Genomic DNA, 14276 nt, shown 5'->3' with positions numbered 1-14276 from the left:
CAGCAGAGGTCATGCGAAATATGAAGGGTAGAACTAATGGCTGCTGTTTTTAGTGATCAAGCTGATGGAGACTGTTATTCTAAGGCTGTTTTAACAAAAGATCACATAATAAGCATAGTTTTGAAACCCGACCCGGTCATTGACCCGGTCGACCCTCCGGGTCACGGGTCAGGTGGGTTGACCCGGGTTAACCCGGGTCAACCCAAAAATACCTAAAAAAAAAACACATAACTAATACAATACAAACATTTACTTAAACCAAATTTAAATTATAATCCAACACATAAATTTAATTCAATATCCAAAATACAAACCAATATATATTATAAAATATTTAAAACAAAACATCCAACAATATAAATTCCAACAACATAAGTTATAAATATTTAAAACAAAAACATCCAACAACATAAATTCTAAATCAACAACCCATTCACTTATGTTGAATTAACACATTAGGTTCTTCTGTGTCCATGGAAGAAAAATTTGGATGAAATGTCGATGGAATGGAGCCAATTTCGTCAACACCTAATAAAATCATCAGCATGCTCCTTTGAAACTTCATCGTCACAATTCATCTTCAATATCATTAATATTTATGAATCTACATTTCAAATACAATTAAGAAATAAAATATTATGTGTTAAACAAAACTTTATTTTAAATAATATTTATCACTAAATAATAAATCATTAATTACCATCAACTAAAGTATCTTGTATGGTCATAGTTGATAGACTTGGTGAAAACTCTCTACTTCTTCGTTGTCAACATTGATGGGTTATCTTCGACTACCCAATTTTCCATGTCGAAAAATTGTCTCAAACATTAATTGGATCATAATTTCGTCCTTTCCAATAATTCCTATATATTAAAAGGGAAGGTAAACACAATATAAGTATTAATAATGCTACTAAACAAGATAAAATAATATTTAAGGAATTAGAGAAAAGAAAAATACTTTTGTTTCAATCTTAGATTGCAGTGGACGTAAACAAGGTCATTAAGCCTTTGGTGCTCCAATCTATTTCTCTTCTTGGAATGAATATGTTCAAAACATACTCCAATTTCTCTCACATCCCGAAGAACTACAAGTTTGACTTAACACTCGTATAGCCAATTGTTGTAGATTTGGAGCGCTGGTTTCCATATGTCATCCACCATTCATCTATACAAAAAAAATAATAAGTTAAAGTGTAAGACTATGTCAAATAATATTTTTAAATATAAAAATTATATACCTGGAGGCATAAGGGTGCGATTATTTATTGCGGACGCTCGGCCAAAGTCATATTCAGCATTCCTAAAAAACTTCATCTCACTTGTAATCTTACTTTGCAATTGTATATTTCCATGTGCAAACTTCTCAAGAACATCTAGAAGTCCAGAAATGGTGCCCATGTGTTTATCCATTATATTTGCATCATATTGAAATCGAGGATTCAACCAAAATGCTGTTGCATAAAGATTTCTGTAAAATTGTCCATCCCACCGATTATTGATAATGTCTATGAAAGGTTTCACTCTAGGCTTTCTCTTTTGAAATCTCCTCATCATTTCTTCTTTTGCATGATGAATAGCATCATACAAATATCCCATCGAAGGTCTATCATCACCATCAACCAATCGTAGAACTCGAACTAAAGGTTCACTCATTCGCACAATTATTGCACATTCTTCCCAAAACAAAGAGTCTAGCACACTCTCAACAAACTTTTTTCCTTTGATATCTTTAGCATAAGCAGATGAGACCCATTCCCTAGATGTCACCATAGCTCTCAACTCATCTTTATGAGCTAAAATGCTTTGCAATGCAATGAAATTGGTGGCAAAACGAGTAGGAGCTGGACGAAGTATTTCTTTTCCTCCAGTGAACTTCCTCATCAAATATAATGGATAACAATGATTATAAATGTACTTTGTGATACCAGAAGCATGCTCAACAACACAACAAACTGACTGCAATTTACCAATGTCCTGGAGTATAAGGTTGATGCAATGAGCAGCACAAGGAGACCAAAATATCGAAGGAAATTCTTCCATCAATAACTTGCCAGCAGCAACATAATTTGCAGCATTATCAGTCACCATATGCACAATGTTTTCTACCCCAACATACAAAACAACCTCTCTAAACAACTAATACAACAATCTAGCAGTCTTTGAGACATCTGATACATCCACGGTTTTCAAAAAAACTGTCCCTTTAGGACAATATACTAAGAAGTTAATTAAAGTCCTCCTCTTCTGATCTGTCCATCCATCAGCCATTAATGTGCAACCAGTCTTCTTCCAAATCTCTCGATAACTCTCAACATAAATCTTCACTTCATCAACCGCTTTTGCCAAGTAATAGCCACGGATAGCATGCAAGTTTGGTCCTTTATAACCAGGACCCATGGCTGTTACAGCATCTATGGCATGCTGATAATACACAGAGTTAACAGCATTAAATGGCACACATGCATCAAACATCCACTTCGCTAAAGCAAGATCATACCGTTCAACTGCTTCTTTCCTTTGCCAACAATTCTGAAGAGACTTCTGAGCACCAGGAGTTGTTCTCGGCATGAAATATGTCCCTAATGTTGCAGATTTCGTCTGCTTTCCATAACTTGTAGTTGATTGTTTTACAGTGCTTTGAATCTTTTTCTTTTTTGCAACCTTCGGTGGTAACATATGTTTTTTAGTATTGACATCCTCATCCTCCTCATCATCACCGTCACCATCATCATCTTCTAATTGCCTAATCATCATCTCTTCATGCTCCCTTTGTTGTGCATTAAATGGATTGAAATCTGCTTGCATTTCTCTAACTCTTTTTTTTGTTTCAACATTTCCTTTAAGGTTCAAAAGCATTTGATGTCGAACATCAGGAGGACATTTGCGACATTGTTCAACTTCTCCTTTAGCTCCAGCTAAATGTTGCTTAAATCGATTAATTCCACCACCCGCAAATACTTTAGCACAATATAAACATACTAATTTAGTTTTTTTACATCCAACACTAAGTTCAGGAGCTTCTCTACAATGACCCCATGCCAAATCTGTTCTTCCTCTACTACCACTTGACATGGAAATTGAAGGTTGAGATGATTGGGCCGTTGAAGGATCACTACTTGGAGTACTACCATCATGTGAAGACATTTTAAGGACCTGACATAATTTATAAGATATCACTGGAAAATTCTTTCAACCAGATTACTAATTACTATCAAAATTTAAAAATATTTTTCTTGAGGTCATGTTTAATCTCACCTAGGCAAATAAGCAGGATTTAATGAAATTAATTTAGATTTGTGCTCAATATGTCATCCAATTACAGTAAAACTTAAAGGAGAAAAATAACCTAAAGAATTAATTATCAATATGCTTTTGTAACACATGCTCTCTTAATCACACCATTGTATAAAAAAATCCATCAAGCACAACCTTAGCTAGAATCCAACCTTTAATTAGCTGTAAAGAGAAATTAATCTCTCATGTAATTCAAACTAAATTTCGGCCTCTCTATCATTACAGCTTTTGTGTAGCATTTGAAAATCACAAATAGGATGAATTAATATTTAAGGAATTCCTATGCCGATGGATACACCAAAGCTACATATTCTAAGAGAAAAAAACATTATTGAAACATTACGGCCAACCCACCCAAATTCTCACAACTGTAGTTCAACGAATGCAAGAATATTCACAACTACAAATTAAGCAGAAGTCAACGAACTGGGACAACAAAAAATTAACAACAATATTCACAGGCTCACGGCTACTTGCATAATATTCACAGCTACATCAATATTCACATTTCACAGCAAAGGAACAGGGACAACAATATTCACAATATTCACATTTCACAGCAAACGAAATATTCATGAATCACGATTGACCATTTGAAGTCGCAGGAAAAAAAGAAGAACAGAGAGGCCGAGATACATACCTGTGGGAAGAACCGGTGGGTCGATCGATGGGTCAACAGAGGGAAGAACCGATGGATCAACAAACTGAACGGAGGGAAGAATCGATGCCAATCATGCCACTGTTATACTCTCCTGCAAGTTTAACAGAAGGAAGAAGATGAAACAGAGGAATGGATAAAGAAAGGTGAAAGAAGAAAGAAACAAGTAAAAACTCATCTCACCTTATGCTCAGAATTGAAACGGCGATCAAGAGTCTTCTGCTCATCTGCTCTTCTTCGCGACTGAGAGTGAAATGGGTTTTCTTCAGTTCGTCTGGTCTGCAATTTCTAAATTAGGTCTTCTTCAGTTCTTCTCACTTCGTCTGGTCTGCAATGCATTCGTCTCTCTGGCCTCTGCTATTGTCGTTTTGGCCTTTTAATTGTAAAAGGCCAAAACGACGTCGTTTCGGGCATGAGAGTATAAAAAAAAATAAACCCGGGTCTCAGCCGGGTCTGGCCGGGCCGGCCGGGTCCCGGGTCGACCGGGTCTGGCCGGGCCAATTCCCAGCCTATTTTTTACTTAGACCCGGCCCGGCCACAGGCCCGGGTCGGCCGGGTCCCGGGTCGACTCGCCGGGCCGGGCCGGGTCTTAAAACACTGATAATAAGACACAGATTTAGGGGGTGGAAAGGACAGTTGTTTGAAACACACACTCACACACACAGAAGAAATGTTTTCAATCAGCTTTAGCCAGAATCTACCGGGCAAATCGAGTCTCAGCCAAGACAACAATTGTTGAATCAACTCTGGCTGCTAAACTATACGTCTACTTTGCCAAATGCTAAATTATTTATTGTTGAAAAGCTCTAAAATCTCAAACTAATATTGAATAAATATATAAAAATAAATAAACAAATCATATAAAAGTAGATGCGATTCAACAATTTAGATCTACTTTATATACGAAGACAATAATAAATTTATTAAACAATGAAAATAAAAAAAAATTATAAGATGTTGTATAAAATTCTAATGTGCAGGGTACCGATGCAAATTATAAGCTGTACCGGTTTAATAACTTTGCTCCGTACTTGAGTTGATTTTCAATTGTTTTGCCCGCCCAAACACATACAAAAAGAATCAAATTTTGTTTTTTTCACGTGTAGACAGAAACCCCAACCGACAACACACACAATCATTTCCACTGCGCTACACTCCACTCCACTCCACTCCGCCCCGCTCCCTCTTCATTTTATTAAAAACCTCAAACTAAACAAAACAAACGAAAAACATTGTAAAAAATAATAAATCTCCTACAAACTTGTTTTAAAAACACACAAAAATTCCGATTCTTCGATACTTAAACAAATCCAATCAATGGCCAACTCCGATTCTTCCACCGCTACACTTCCTATCGCTCCTGTACACACCACACAACTTCTTTCTCCTCTCCTCTCTCTGTGTCTCCGATTTGATGTCGTGTTTGTGTTTTTTTGTTTGCGAAGCCTGATAATTTTATTTTTTTGGCAGAAGAAAGAAAACACAGTTCCGATTGGTTCAAAGATCGCTGTATGTTTCCTATTATCTATATTTCATTCTAACATTTTGCTGCCTACACTGTTGTAATTGCCCACATTTTTTAAAAATTATTAGGAATTAAATGAATCCAGGAGTGATCTTCTTAACAGAATCCAAGGCTTAAAGCAGGTTAATTTTCTTCATTTCTTTTTTACATATTTACTTGTATTTTCTTTTCTCCAGTTTTTTATTTTATTTTTGTAACAGGATTTGCAAAGTTGGAGATCGAAGCTGGACACTCAAGTCAAAATCCATCGTGATGTAAGTCATTTTTATTTATTTATTTATTCATTCTGCAATTTTTTCCCATCTAATAGAACGGCAGAGATACACACTTTTACATGTGTTTGATAATGCGGGTGAAACTGCTTTTTCTACGTGGTTTTGGTTAGATGGTTTTGATTTAAGGATGTCGAATCCATCTAAAAATACCAAAAAAGACACTTATTTGATGCGTTTTCAGATGAAAATCACTTTGAAAGCACATCCAAACCGCAATGCCCAAACGGGTGTTTATCATTTTTTTTTTCTTCCTTTTCTTGCCGAATTAGATAGAAAAAAAATTGCTTAGATTTTGGTGGAACTAAAATAATAAAATCTTGGAGATCGAGAATGTGCTTGGAAGATTTTGTGTGAATCATCTGGGAAATGTTGATGTGGCAACAGAATAAGTGCCAAGGCGGCTTGCAGCAAGCAATGTTACCCTGCAATTTTTTAAGGACAACATGCAGTTTGCTCAATTTAGCACTGTGTCAACAGATCATTAGTCCAACATGCCGTGTTTTTGCATTCAATCGTTGTTTGAGTCTCTTGTTCTTCTTTTTATTTTATCCTCTAGAATGGAATTTGTAGATTAAAGAAATGTCTTTTAGTAGTGCATGTATTTCAACTCCAACCCTTACATCTGACCTGAGTGTTCCAAGCATACAGGAAAAGTAATAAAGTGCAAGGAATGTCAGTTTTTAAAATATGCCCCACAACGTTTCTAGGAATGAACCGGAAACCATATCATAATTTGTGGTAATTGTTAGTCTGAAATTTTATACTAAATTTTATAATTGAAAACACACAATTTAGCCATTTTTGCTTTAGCAACTCCCTACCTTCACGTAGTTTTACAAATTTGACTAGATGAATATTTTAGTTGAAGCATTTTACTGATTACATGTATTCTATATCTCTATCCAATTTATGAGCACCCTTAGTAGTTTATCTAATTAGTTGGCATGAGATGCAATTCAGTTGAATTCAAGACTCTAATGCAAATCTTTCTTGCCTCATTCAGGAGTTATCGGAATTGAAGAAGTCATTGAATGTTGAGGTCGATCAACTTCGTAAGGTAACTGCTGCCTAAGTAATACTGATGCTGTTTTCTTTGGTTATTATTTTTTCTTAACATCTGTCTGAATCAAAATCAGGAATTTCAAGAACTGAAGAACACACTGCAGCAGCAACAAGAAGATGTTACAGCCAGCCTACGGAATTTAGGGGTAAAGGTTTCTTGAAAATTTTCTTCATGTGACTTGTGCATATGATTTGTTGGCTAACTTGGAAGATGCTTTTAGAAATAAATATAAGCCCGTGGTTGATGATTAATGAACTTTTGCAGCTTCAAGACAGCACAGGTGATGCTAAAGAGGCTCAAGAACCCATGCTTGATGTAGAAGACCAGGAAGTACACGCTTCAGTTGAAGAGGTTATTGAGAAAAGAGATGAAAACTAGGATGTTTTGTTATGGAGCGAGTATTTCCTGTACTTTAGCTCTACTGGAGATGAGAGTATCAATCAATTTGCTTTCCTGGCGCTTTCTCTGGTGGCTTGGAGTCAAACTTTGCAACTACGTACTTAGCTTTCCAGTACAAGGCATAAACTTTTTTCTGAAATAAATGTTAATTGGCATTTGCATATCTTTTTTGAAGCACCGTTCTCCATATATTTGAATATTTATCGTCTAGTGGAAGCCCGGTATAAAGTAAATTATTTAGACATCTTTCTTTGTTCTTCTTTTTTTTAACGTGCGTGCTGGCACTTTTATAGATTGTTTGGTATTGTGGTTCTTATGACCTTCAAGTGCTTTAAAAAATGTTTTTTTTTTTATTTTGAAAAAAAAATTAAATTGATGCCTTTTTATATGTTTTTGGGATAAAATGTATTCTGAGAACACACTACATTTTCAACAACTTGGGCGATAAGATTGCCTATTGACGTTCATGTGTTGGCTCATAGTTTTCTTCTCCGTTGTCTCTTGGATTGGCATTGCAGTAGTGTTGAGTCCCCACATAGAGCTTTATGTTTGTGGAAATTTCTTTGATATGGCTGGTAAGGGACTAGTAGGCAATTGGTTTTTACCATCTAGTAGGTTTATTATGGCTATTTTGTGTCCATGATCTGTGGAGACACAGGAAAATGAGGCCATCACAGAGGATACTAGTCAGGCAATCATAAATTCACAGGTTCCTTTAATCCCTCTTTAATAATTGCCATTGATATGCATACCCTATATTTGGCTTTGGATAAGGAAATTAAATTAGGATGAATATCATTTGCTTCTTTAAAAGGGACGCTCTTGAGATCATTTTTTCTATTCTTTTCTTAAGAAATTTAAATTTCAACCGTTTGTTTCATTTTTATTTGCTTGAAGAATAAAGAAGCATCTTCACATACTGTTTAACAAGAGATGTAATTGATGCACCACTTTCCTGATTATATGATAACTAGCTTTGATACCCAAGCGATGCCGTTGGTTATTTTTTTTGTATAAAAAATATTAAAAAAAATAAAAATTTAAAAAATCTTGGGTTTTTCTGCAAAGTTATACCCAAAAATCTTGGGTTTGGCTGCAACGCCTGACTCAAGAGTAATATTTATAATATTAATAATAAAATTAAACTTGCATGATCCAAGTTTAAGTGAGCATGATTGTAACACCGGACCCAAGAATATTGGATATGGGTCTGGCTATAAGGTCATGTCATAAAAGTGTAATAATTAAATAGATTAATTAAAAAAAACAAAGAAAAAAAATCATCAAAAAGAAAAAAACTAATGAAGAAAAAGAAAACGAAATTGAATTAATTGGGCTAACCCTTTAAACCAGGTTATCCCGTAAAACCTACGGTGAACGTTTCATCTATGATTCAAGTATGGAACACAATGCGAGAGTGAACGTGCTGATTAATAACTTAGAATGGAGAATTCCTATCACTCATGCTATTGGCTGGCACCCCATTATAGAAGCTATTCCTTCCACATCTACTCCTAAGAGGCAAAATGATGAGATTGTTTGGTTGGATTCGCCAAATCAGAGTTTCTCGGTCAAAGTAGCTTGGGAACAACTAAGAATTCATCATCAAATGGTTGATTGGCATGACATCGTGTGGTTCAAGAATGTTGTCCCAAGACATGCATTTCTTCTTTGGGTGGCTATCCAACGAAAACTCTCAACGCAGGATAGACTTCATCGGTTTGGTATTCATGGTCCCAATAGGTGCTTCGAATTTGGTTTTTGATCAAATCGAATGTATCATTCGCGATAAGCTTGTTTTGATGAGGAATGTTCAACAAACAGATGAAAACATAAGGATCCAAAGACTTTGGAGGGTCAATAACATGGACTCTTAATTTGATGTTTAGCTGGTGTTTTTGTACCCCTAGCATATCTAGTTGGTCCAAGTTTTTGTTTTGTTGTGGCTAGCCTGTAGCCATTTGTTGGTTTTCGTTTCTGTCCTCATTGTAAATCTTGGGTATGCCCATTATATTCTTTGTATCATTTTCTTTTAATACATAAGTCAGCTTACCAAAAAAAAAGGTCCCAATAGGTGCTCACTCTGTCTCCGCAATAATGAAGATCACAATCACTTGTTCTTTGAATGCTCCTTTACGAAGGCATTATGGTGGAATGTTTGTGACAGATGCGACATTCCAAGAATGACAAAAAGCATGGATGAATGGATTCGATTGGCCACTGTCTCTTGGCATGGCAAAAGTTTCGTCAACATTTCTCGTAAACTGGGTTTTGCAGCTACAGTGTATTGTATCTGGCAAGAACGGAACGCAAGGATCTTTGCAGATGTGTCTAAAGCTTCGAATTTGGTTTTTGATCAAATCGAATGTATCATTCGCGATAAGCTTGTTTTGATGAGGAATGTTCAACAAACAGATGAAAACATAAGGATCCAAAGACTTTGGAGGGTCAATAACATGGACTCTTAATTTGATGTTTAACTGGATGTTTTTGTACCCCTAGCATATCTAGTTGGTCTAAGTTTTTGTTTGTTATGTGGCTAGCCTGTAGCCATTTGTTGGTTTTTGTTTCTGTCCACATTGTAAATCTTGGGTATGCCCATTATATTCTTTGTATCATTTTCTTTTAATACATAAGTTAGCTTACCAAAAAAAAAAAAGGAGCATTCAAAGAACAAGTGGTTGTGATCTTCATTATTGTGGAGACAGAGTGAGCACCTATTGGGACCATGAATACCAAACCGATGAAGTCTATCCTGCGTTGAGAGTTTCCGTTGGATAGCCAACCATAGAAGAAATGCATGTCTTGGGACAGCATTCTTGAACCACACGAAGTCATGCCAATCAACCCTTTGATGATGAATTCTGAGTTGTTCCCAAGCTACTTTGACCGAGAAACTCTGATTTGGCGAATCCAACCAAACAATCTCATCCTTTTGCCCCTTAAGAGTAGATGTGGAAGGAATAGCTTCTATAATGGGGTGCCAGCCAATAGCATGAGTGATAGGAATCCTCCATTCTAAGTTATTAATCAGCACGTTCACTCTCGCGCTGTGTTCCATACCTGAATCATAGATGAATCTTTCACTGTACGTATCAGCGAGCGGGCTATGAGGATGCCAATTGTCAAACCATAGAGAGGTTGACATACCATCCTCGATGACGTGCTTCATCTTCGGCCATGCTAAGGCTCTGAGCTTTAGGTCTTGTTTTGTCGTAACGGGTCTGTTTGGTGTTATCTTTCAAAACTTGTTTTGTTTCTGTTGATTTTGTTCCTGCCATTATACTATCATCATATTTTGATATTTGGCTGTTGTTTGAGTCATTTTCATCTCCCTCGCATTAGTTTGTTTTTCGATAAGTTCTGGTCCAAACAAAAGTCAAATTTGTATTCTCGAGTCTAAATCAATGTTCTTCATGCTATAAACTCTATTCTTGTCGTCGTCTTCTTGTTTTTTTCCCCTATCTGTGTGTCATGTATTCACTAAGGGAGAGGGAACAGAGGAGGATTGTAGATCAACGATGCGAAATACTAAGCCATGGTTTGGGGGTTCTAGAACGAGAAGTTGATAAGTGTAGAAGATTATTCTATGATCTTGAAGCTTCATGGGAAAAAGAGGTACAACGCCAAAAGGATGAAAGACAAAGGAGAGTCGCTGTGGTTATCATTCAAAAGTATGTACGCAAGTGGTTAGTACGGCGTGCTTATTTGAAATTCTTGTCAGTCATTACTTCTATACAGTGTTGTTGGAGAAAGGTGTTAGCAATAAGGGGATTCCGAAGGCTTAAACAAAAGGCTACTGAAGTCACCATTAATGCTATTCAAGATTCGAGGGCGAATCTTCTTGAAGAGGGAGGAAATGATACGGTTCAGCCTTGTGATACGACCCAAGTAAGGTCAGATTCGGATTTTGGCGTAAAAAGCGCAACAATCCAGGTTTACGGCAACAGTCATAATTCTCAATTCGACCGTTGGATCGGGCTAATATTTTATGTGGACTCTCCAGACATATCTTACTACCTTGGGATAAAATTGCAGGTCAATCGGAGTTCGGGAAGGCACCCCCATACTGGTCAACAGAGGCTATACGGATTTTGTTATTTACTTCCATTTGACTTGTGGACTTCCTATTTGATTAGGATTCTTTTCCTCCAAGGATGTGGGAGCTGGTTTTGGGAATTTCCTAGTTCCATAAGGATATTTAATGAGTTTCAATATAATCTCGTAGTGTGGCAGGGATTCATTAAATTTCCTTGAAAAAAGAAACCCTAGAGAGAGGTTAGAGAGGAAAGATTCAAAGGGGCGGTGCTCCGATAGCCATATCTCCGGAGACCACCGTTGGATCAAGCCAAGATTTGGTTATGTTGTGAACTGAACTATTGTCTACATTCTGACCAGAGGGATCTTCTAAAGCTGTCGTAAACTGGGTTTCGCAGCTACAGTGTATTGTATCTGGCAAGAACGGAAGGCAAGGATCTTTGCAGATGTATCTAAAGCTTCAAATTTGGTTTTTGATCAAATCGAATGTATCATTCGCGATAAGCTTGTTTTGATGAGGAATGTTTAACAAACAGATGAAAACATAAGGATCCAAAGACTTTGGAGGGTCAATAACATGGACTCTTAATTTGATGTTTAGCTGGTTGTTTTTGTACCCCTAGCATATCTAGTTGGTCCAAGTTTTTGTTTTGTTATGTGGCTAGCCTGTAGCCATTTGTTGGTTTTCGTTTCTGTCCTCATTGTAAATCTTGGGTATGCCCATTATATTCTTTGTATCATTTTCTTTTAATACATAAGTTAGCTTACCAAAAAAAAAAAGAAATCTGGACAATTGAAATTTTCTGGAAAACCCCCTAGTGCTGTCAGAGTCGCCGGCCCATTTTGCCTTGTTATACCGTTGGATCCAGACTATTTTTTGGTATGTTGTGAACATCTATATTTCCTACATTCTTTCCAGAGGGATCGTCCATATTGGATTCCTCCTGCGGAAGCTAGCCATTTGAATATTTCTGGAAAAATCCCTCTCGGAACAGTCAGAGCCGCCGGCATATGTCTCCTTCTTCCACCGTTGGATCAAGCTTAGTTTTGGATATGTGATGCATCTGGTTATGATACACATTCTAAACGGTGGAGATTATAAATTAAGCCTCCAGAAACGTTTTCTACATGTTCAACAGAAGGTCGTCATTCTCAGGTCAGTTTCGGTATAATTAAGATCTGCGGAGATCCAACCGTTAAACTGTGCTGATTTTTGAATATGTTATACATAACATGTGTATCTACCTTTGAACCGTTGGGATGTTTGAACTGATCGTTGTTCCAATCATAGTGCTGGTCGCTTATTAGTGCTTCTTGGACTGAGTTTTTTCTAGTATTTGTATGCTGCCAAATTGTCTTTGTGTTTTGCTGTCAAATTTGTTCCAATGGTTAGCTCTGACATTGAACAACATAATGGAGTTAAATCTGGACATACTTTACAATTAGAGCTCCAAGACATGCTCAATAGTCATGACATGAATCCTGTGTTGGGTTCTAAAGTTGATGAGTTGAAGGTTGGGTCTAAGCAACAAGAACAACTACACCTTAGCCCCAAATTGAATTTTTTAAATGCTTTGAAGGGCTATGATGTTGATGACAATAAGGGTAGGATGTCCCTTGATATGAATCCAGTCCGTAACTTGCATTTTGCTCCCCCCGCAATAACTGATGGTCATGTGACAGTAGCTCCTCCACTTGATGTGTTTGAGGATAGTTGTGAACTTTGGAAATCCACTCTAGTTGGTCATTTCATGGGTCAGAAATTACCCTATCCTATTGTTAATTCTATTGCTAAAAGAATATGGGGCTCCCACGGTGTATCCGAAGTTTTATCTTCTGATAATGGATTCTTTCTCTTCACTTTTGATTCTGTCGATCGCGCCACTAATGTTCTGGAGAGAGCCCCATGGCACATGGCCAACAGACCTTTGGTGCTTAAACGTTGGCATCCGAACATGCAATTTTTGAAAGATGATCTGGATAGAGTTCCGGTATGGGTTAAGCTCTATAATGCTCCTCTCGAGTATTGGACTGTTAAGGGGTTGAGTTGTGTAGCGAGTGCTATTGGGGTTCCCCTTCATGCTGACCTTACTACATTGTTGCGTAAAAGGCTTAGCTACGCAAGAGTTTGCGTTGAGATAGAAGCTTCGAAAACACTGGTGAAGGAATACGACCTTCGCTGTCCAAATGGGTTATTCATTAACAAATTTCAGCGGATTATGAATGGATTCCTTCAAGGTGCAATAATTGCAATGTCTTTGGAACATACCACAGCGATATGTTCTATAGTAAAGTTGATGATCGTACAATGGGGGGCAGAGGGCAAAAAGGAAAATAGGAGCTGTGAACTCTAAAACATGCAGATAATAAGCAGAATCAACTTCAATGGCAGGTAGTTGGTAAGAAATAAGGGTGTTTACGATTGGTGAGAATGATTGTTTGGCCATCTAAAGAGCTTAATTGTAATGAGAATGGTTGTTTAGCATTTGCTTTACATATTGCTGATTGTAATACGAAATGAATCTGCGACATTAGATGTGCCCAATGCCATGGTTTGTTATGAAGATGAAAATCCTACCACTCTCCTCTTATTTTGAAAGAGCTCACGAGCAGACCATGGTGCCGGAGGAAGGGGATGCATGTACTTCTTTAGATCAAAGTTCAACCATCTGTAATGCAACCATGAACCCTTGTTAGTCATGAGGTGAATGTTGATATTGGAGCTATGGGAGGTGGTACAGGTAAGGAAGATGATGATAAGGGAGTCGACGTTCACTGATCCACAACAAGTCCGCAAAGTCCGATTTCTTTCTGACGGGGAAACTTTATTAATCAGTTAGCTAGCAAGGCTAGAGACTCTCTTAGAGAAAAAAGAAAACGGGTTCTCCAGGCCTTTCAAAGAAAAGAGTAAGAAATCTGGCTCCTCCGAGGGGGGGGCAAGTCAAGGTAATCAGTGTGTTGTTGTTTGGTATCCTCTCTATTTCCCTATGATTATTGGATGTTGGAATGTTAGAGGTTTGA

At 37.2% G+C, this 14276-nt stretch overlaps 1 protein-coding gene and 1 pseudogene across 2 annotated transcripts; one reads left to right on the top strand and one right to left on the bottom strand.

Moving 5' to 3' along the window:
• Positions 1-1088: 1088 nt before the first annotated feature.
• LOC118028286 (uncharacterized) lies at positions 1089-3147 on the bottom strand (annotated as a pseudogene).
• A 1912-nt stretch (positions 3148-5059) lies between these two features.
• On the top strand, positions 5060-7461 carry LOC118028293 (uncharacterized). Of its 2 annotated transcripts, none has more exons than XM_035031850.2 (7): positions 5060-5317; positions 5429-5464; positions 5549-5602; positions 5681-5734; positions 6759-6812; positions 6892-6963; positions 7083-7461. In XM_035031850.2, exons 1-7 carry the CDS (start codon positions 5273-5275, stop codon positions 7194-7196), a joined length of 429 nt encoding a protein of 142 aa, XP_034887741.1. In that variant the 5' UTR covers positions 5060-5272; the 3' UTR covers positions 7197-7461. The 2 variants fall into 2 exon arrangements, with proteins under 2 accessions (XP_034887741.1, XP_034887733.1); XM_035031842.2 differs by having other exon boundaries at positions 5061-5317; positions 5426-5464.
• Positions 7462-14276: the final 6815 nt, after the last annotated feature.

Source organism: Populus alba, chromosome 8 (assembly GCF_005239225.2).
Source record: "Populus alba chromosome 8, ASM523922v2, whole genome shotgun sequence".
In the NCBI taxonomy this organism is placed as follows: Eukaryota; Viridiplantae; Streptophyta; class Magnoliopsida; order Malpighiales; family Salicaceae; genus Populus; species Populus alba.
The sequence above is the reverse complement of the archived record's forward strand: the minus strand, read 5'-3'. Positions and strand labels throughout refer to the sequence as shown.

Coding starts and splice junctions, on each gene's coding strand:
- LOC118028293 (XM_035031842.2), top strand. CDS start 5,273: ATGGCCAACTCCGATTCTTCCACCGCTACACTTCCTATCGCTCCT. Junction 5,465..5,548: donor CGATTGGTTCAAAGATCGCT/GTATGTTTCCTA, acceptor AAAAATTATTAG/GAATTAAATGAATCCAGGAG. Junction 5,735..6,758: donor AAGTCAAAATCCATCGTGAT/GTAAGTCATTTT, acceptor TGCCTCATTCAG/GAGTTATCGGAATTGAAGAA.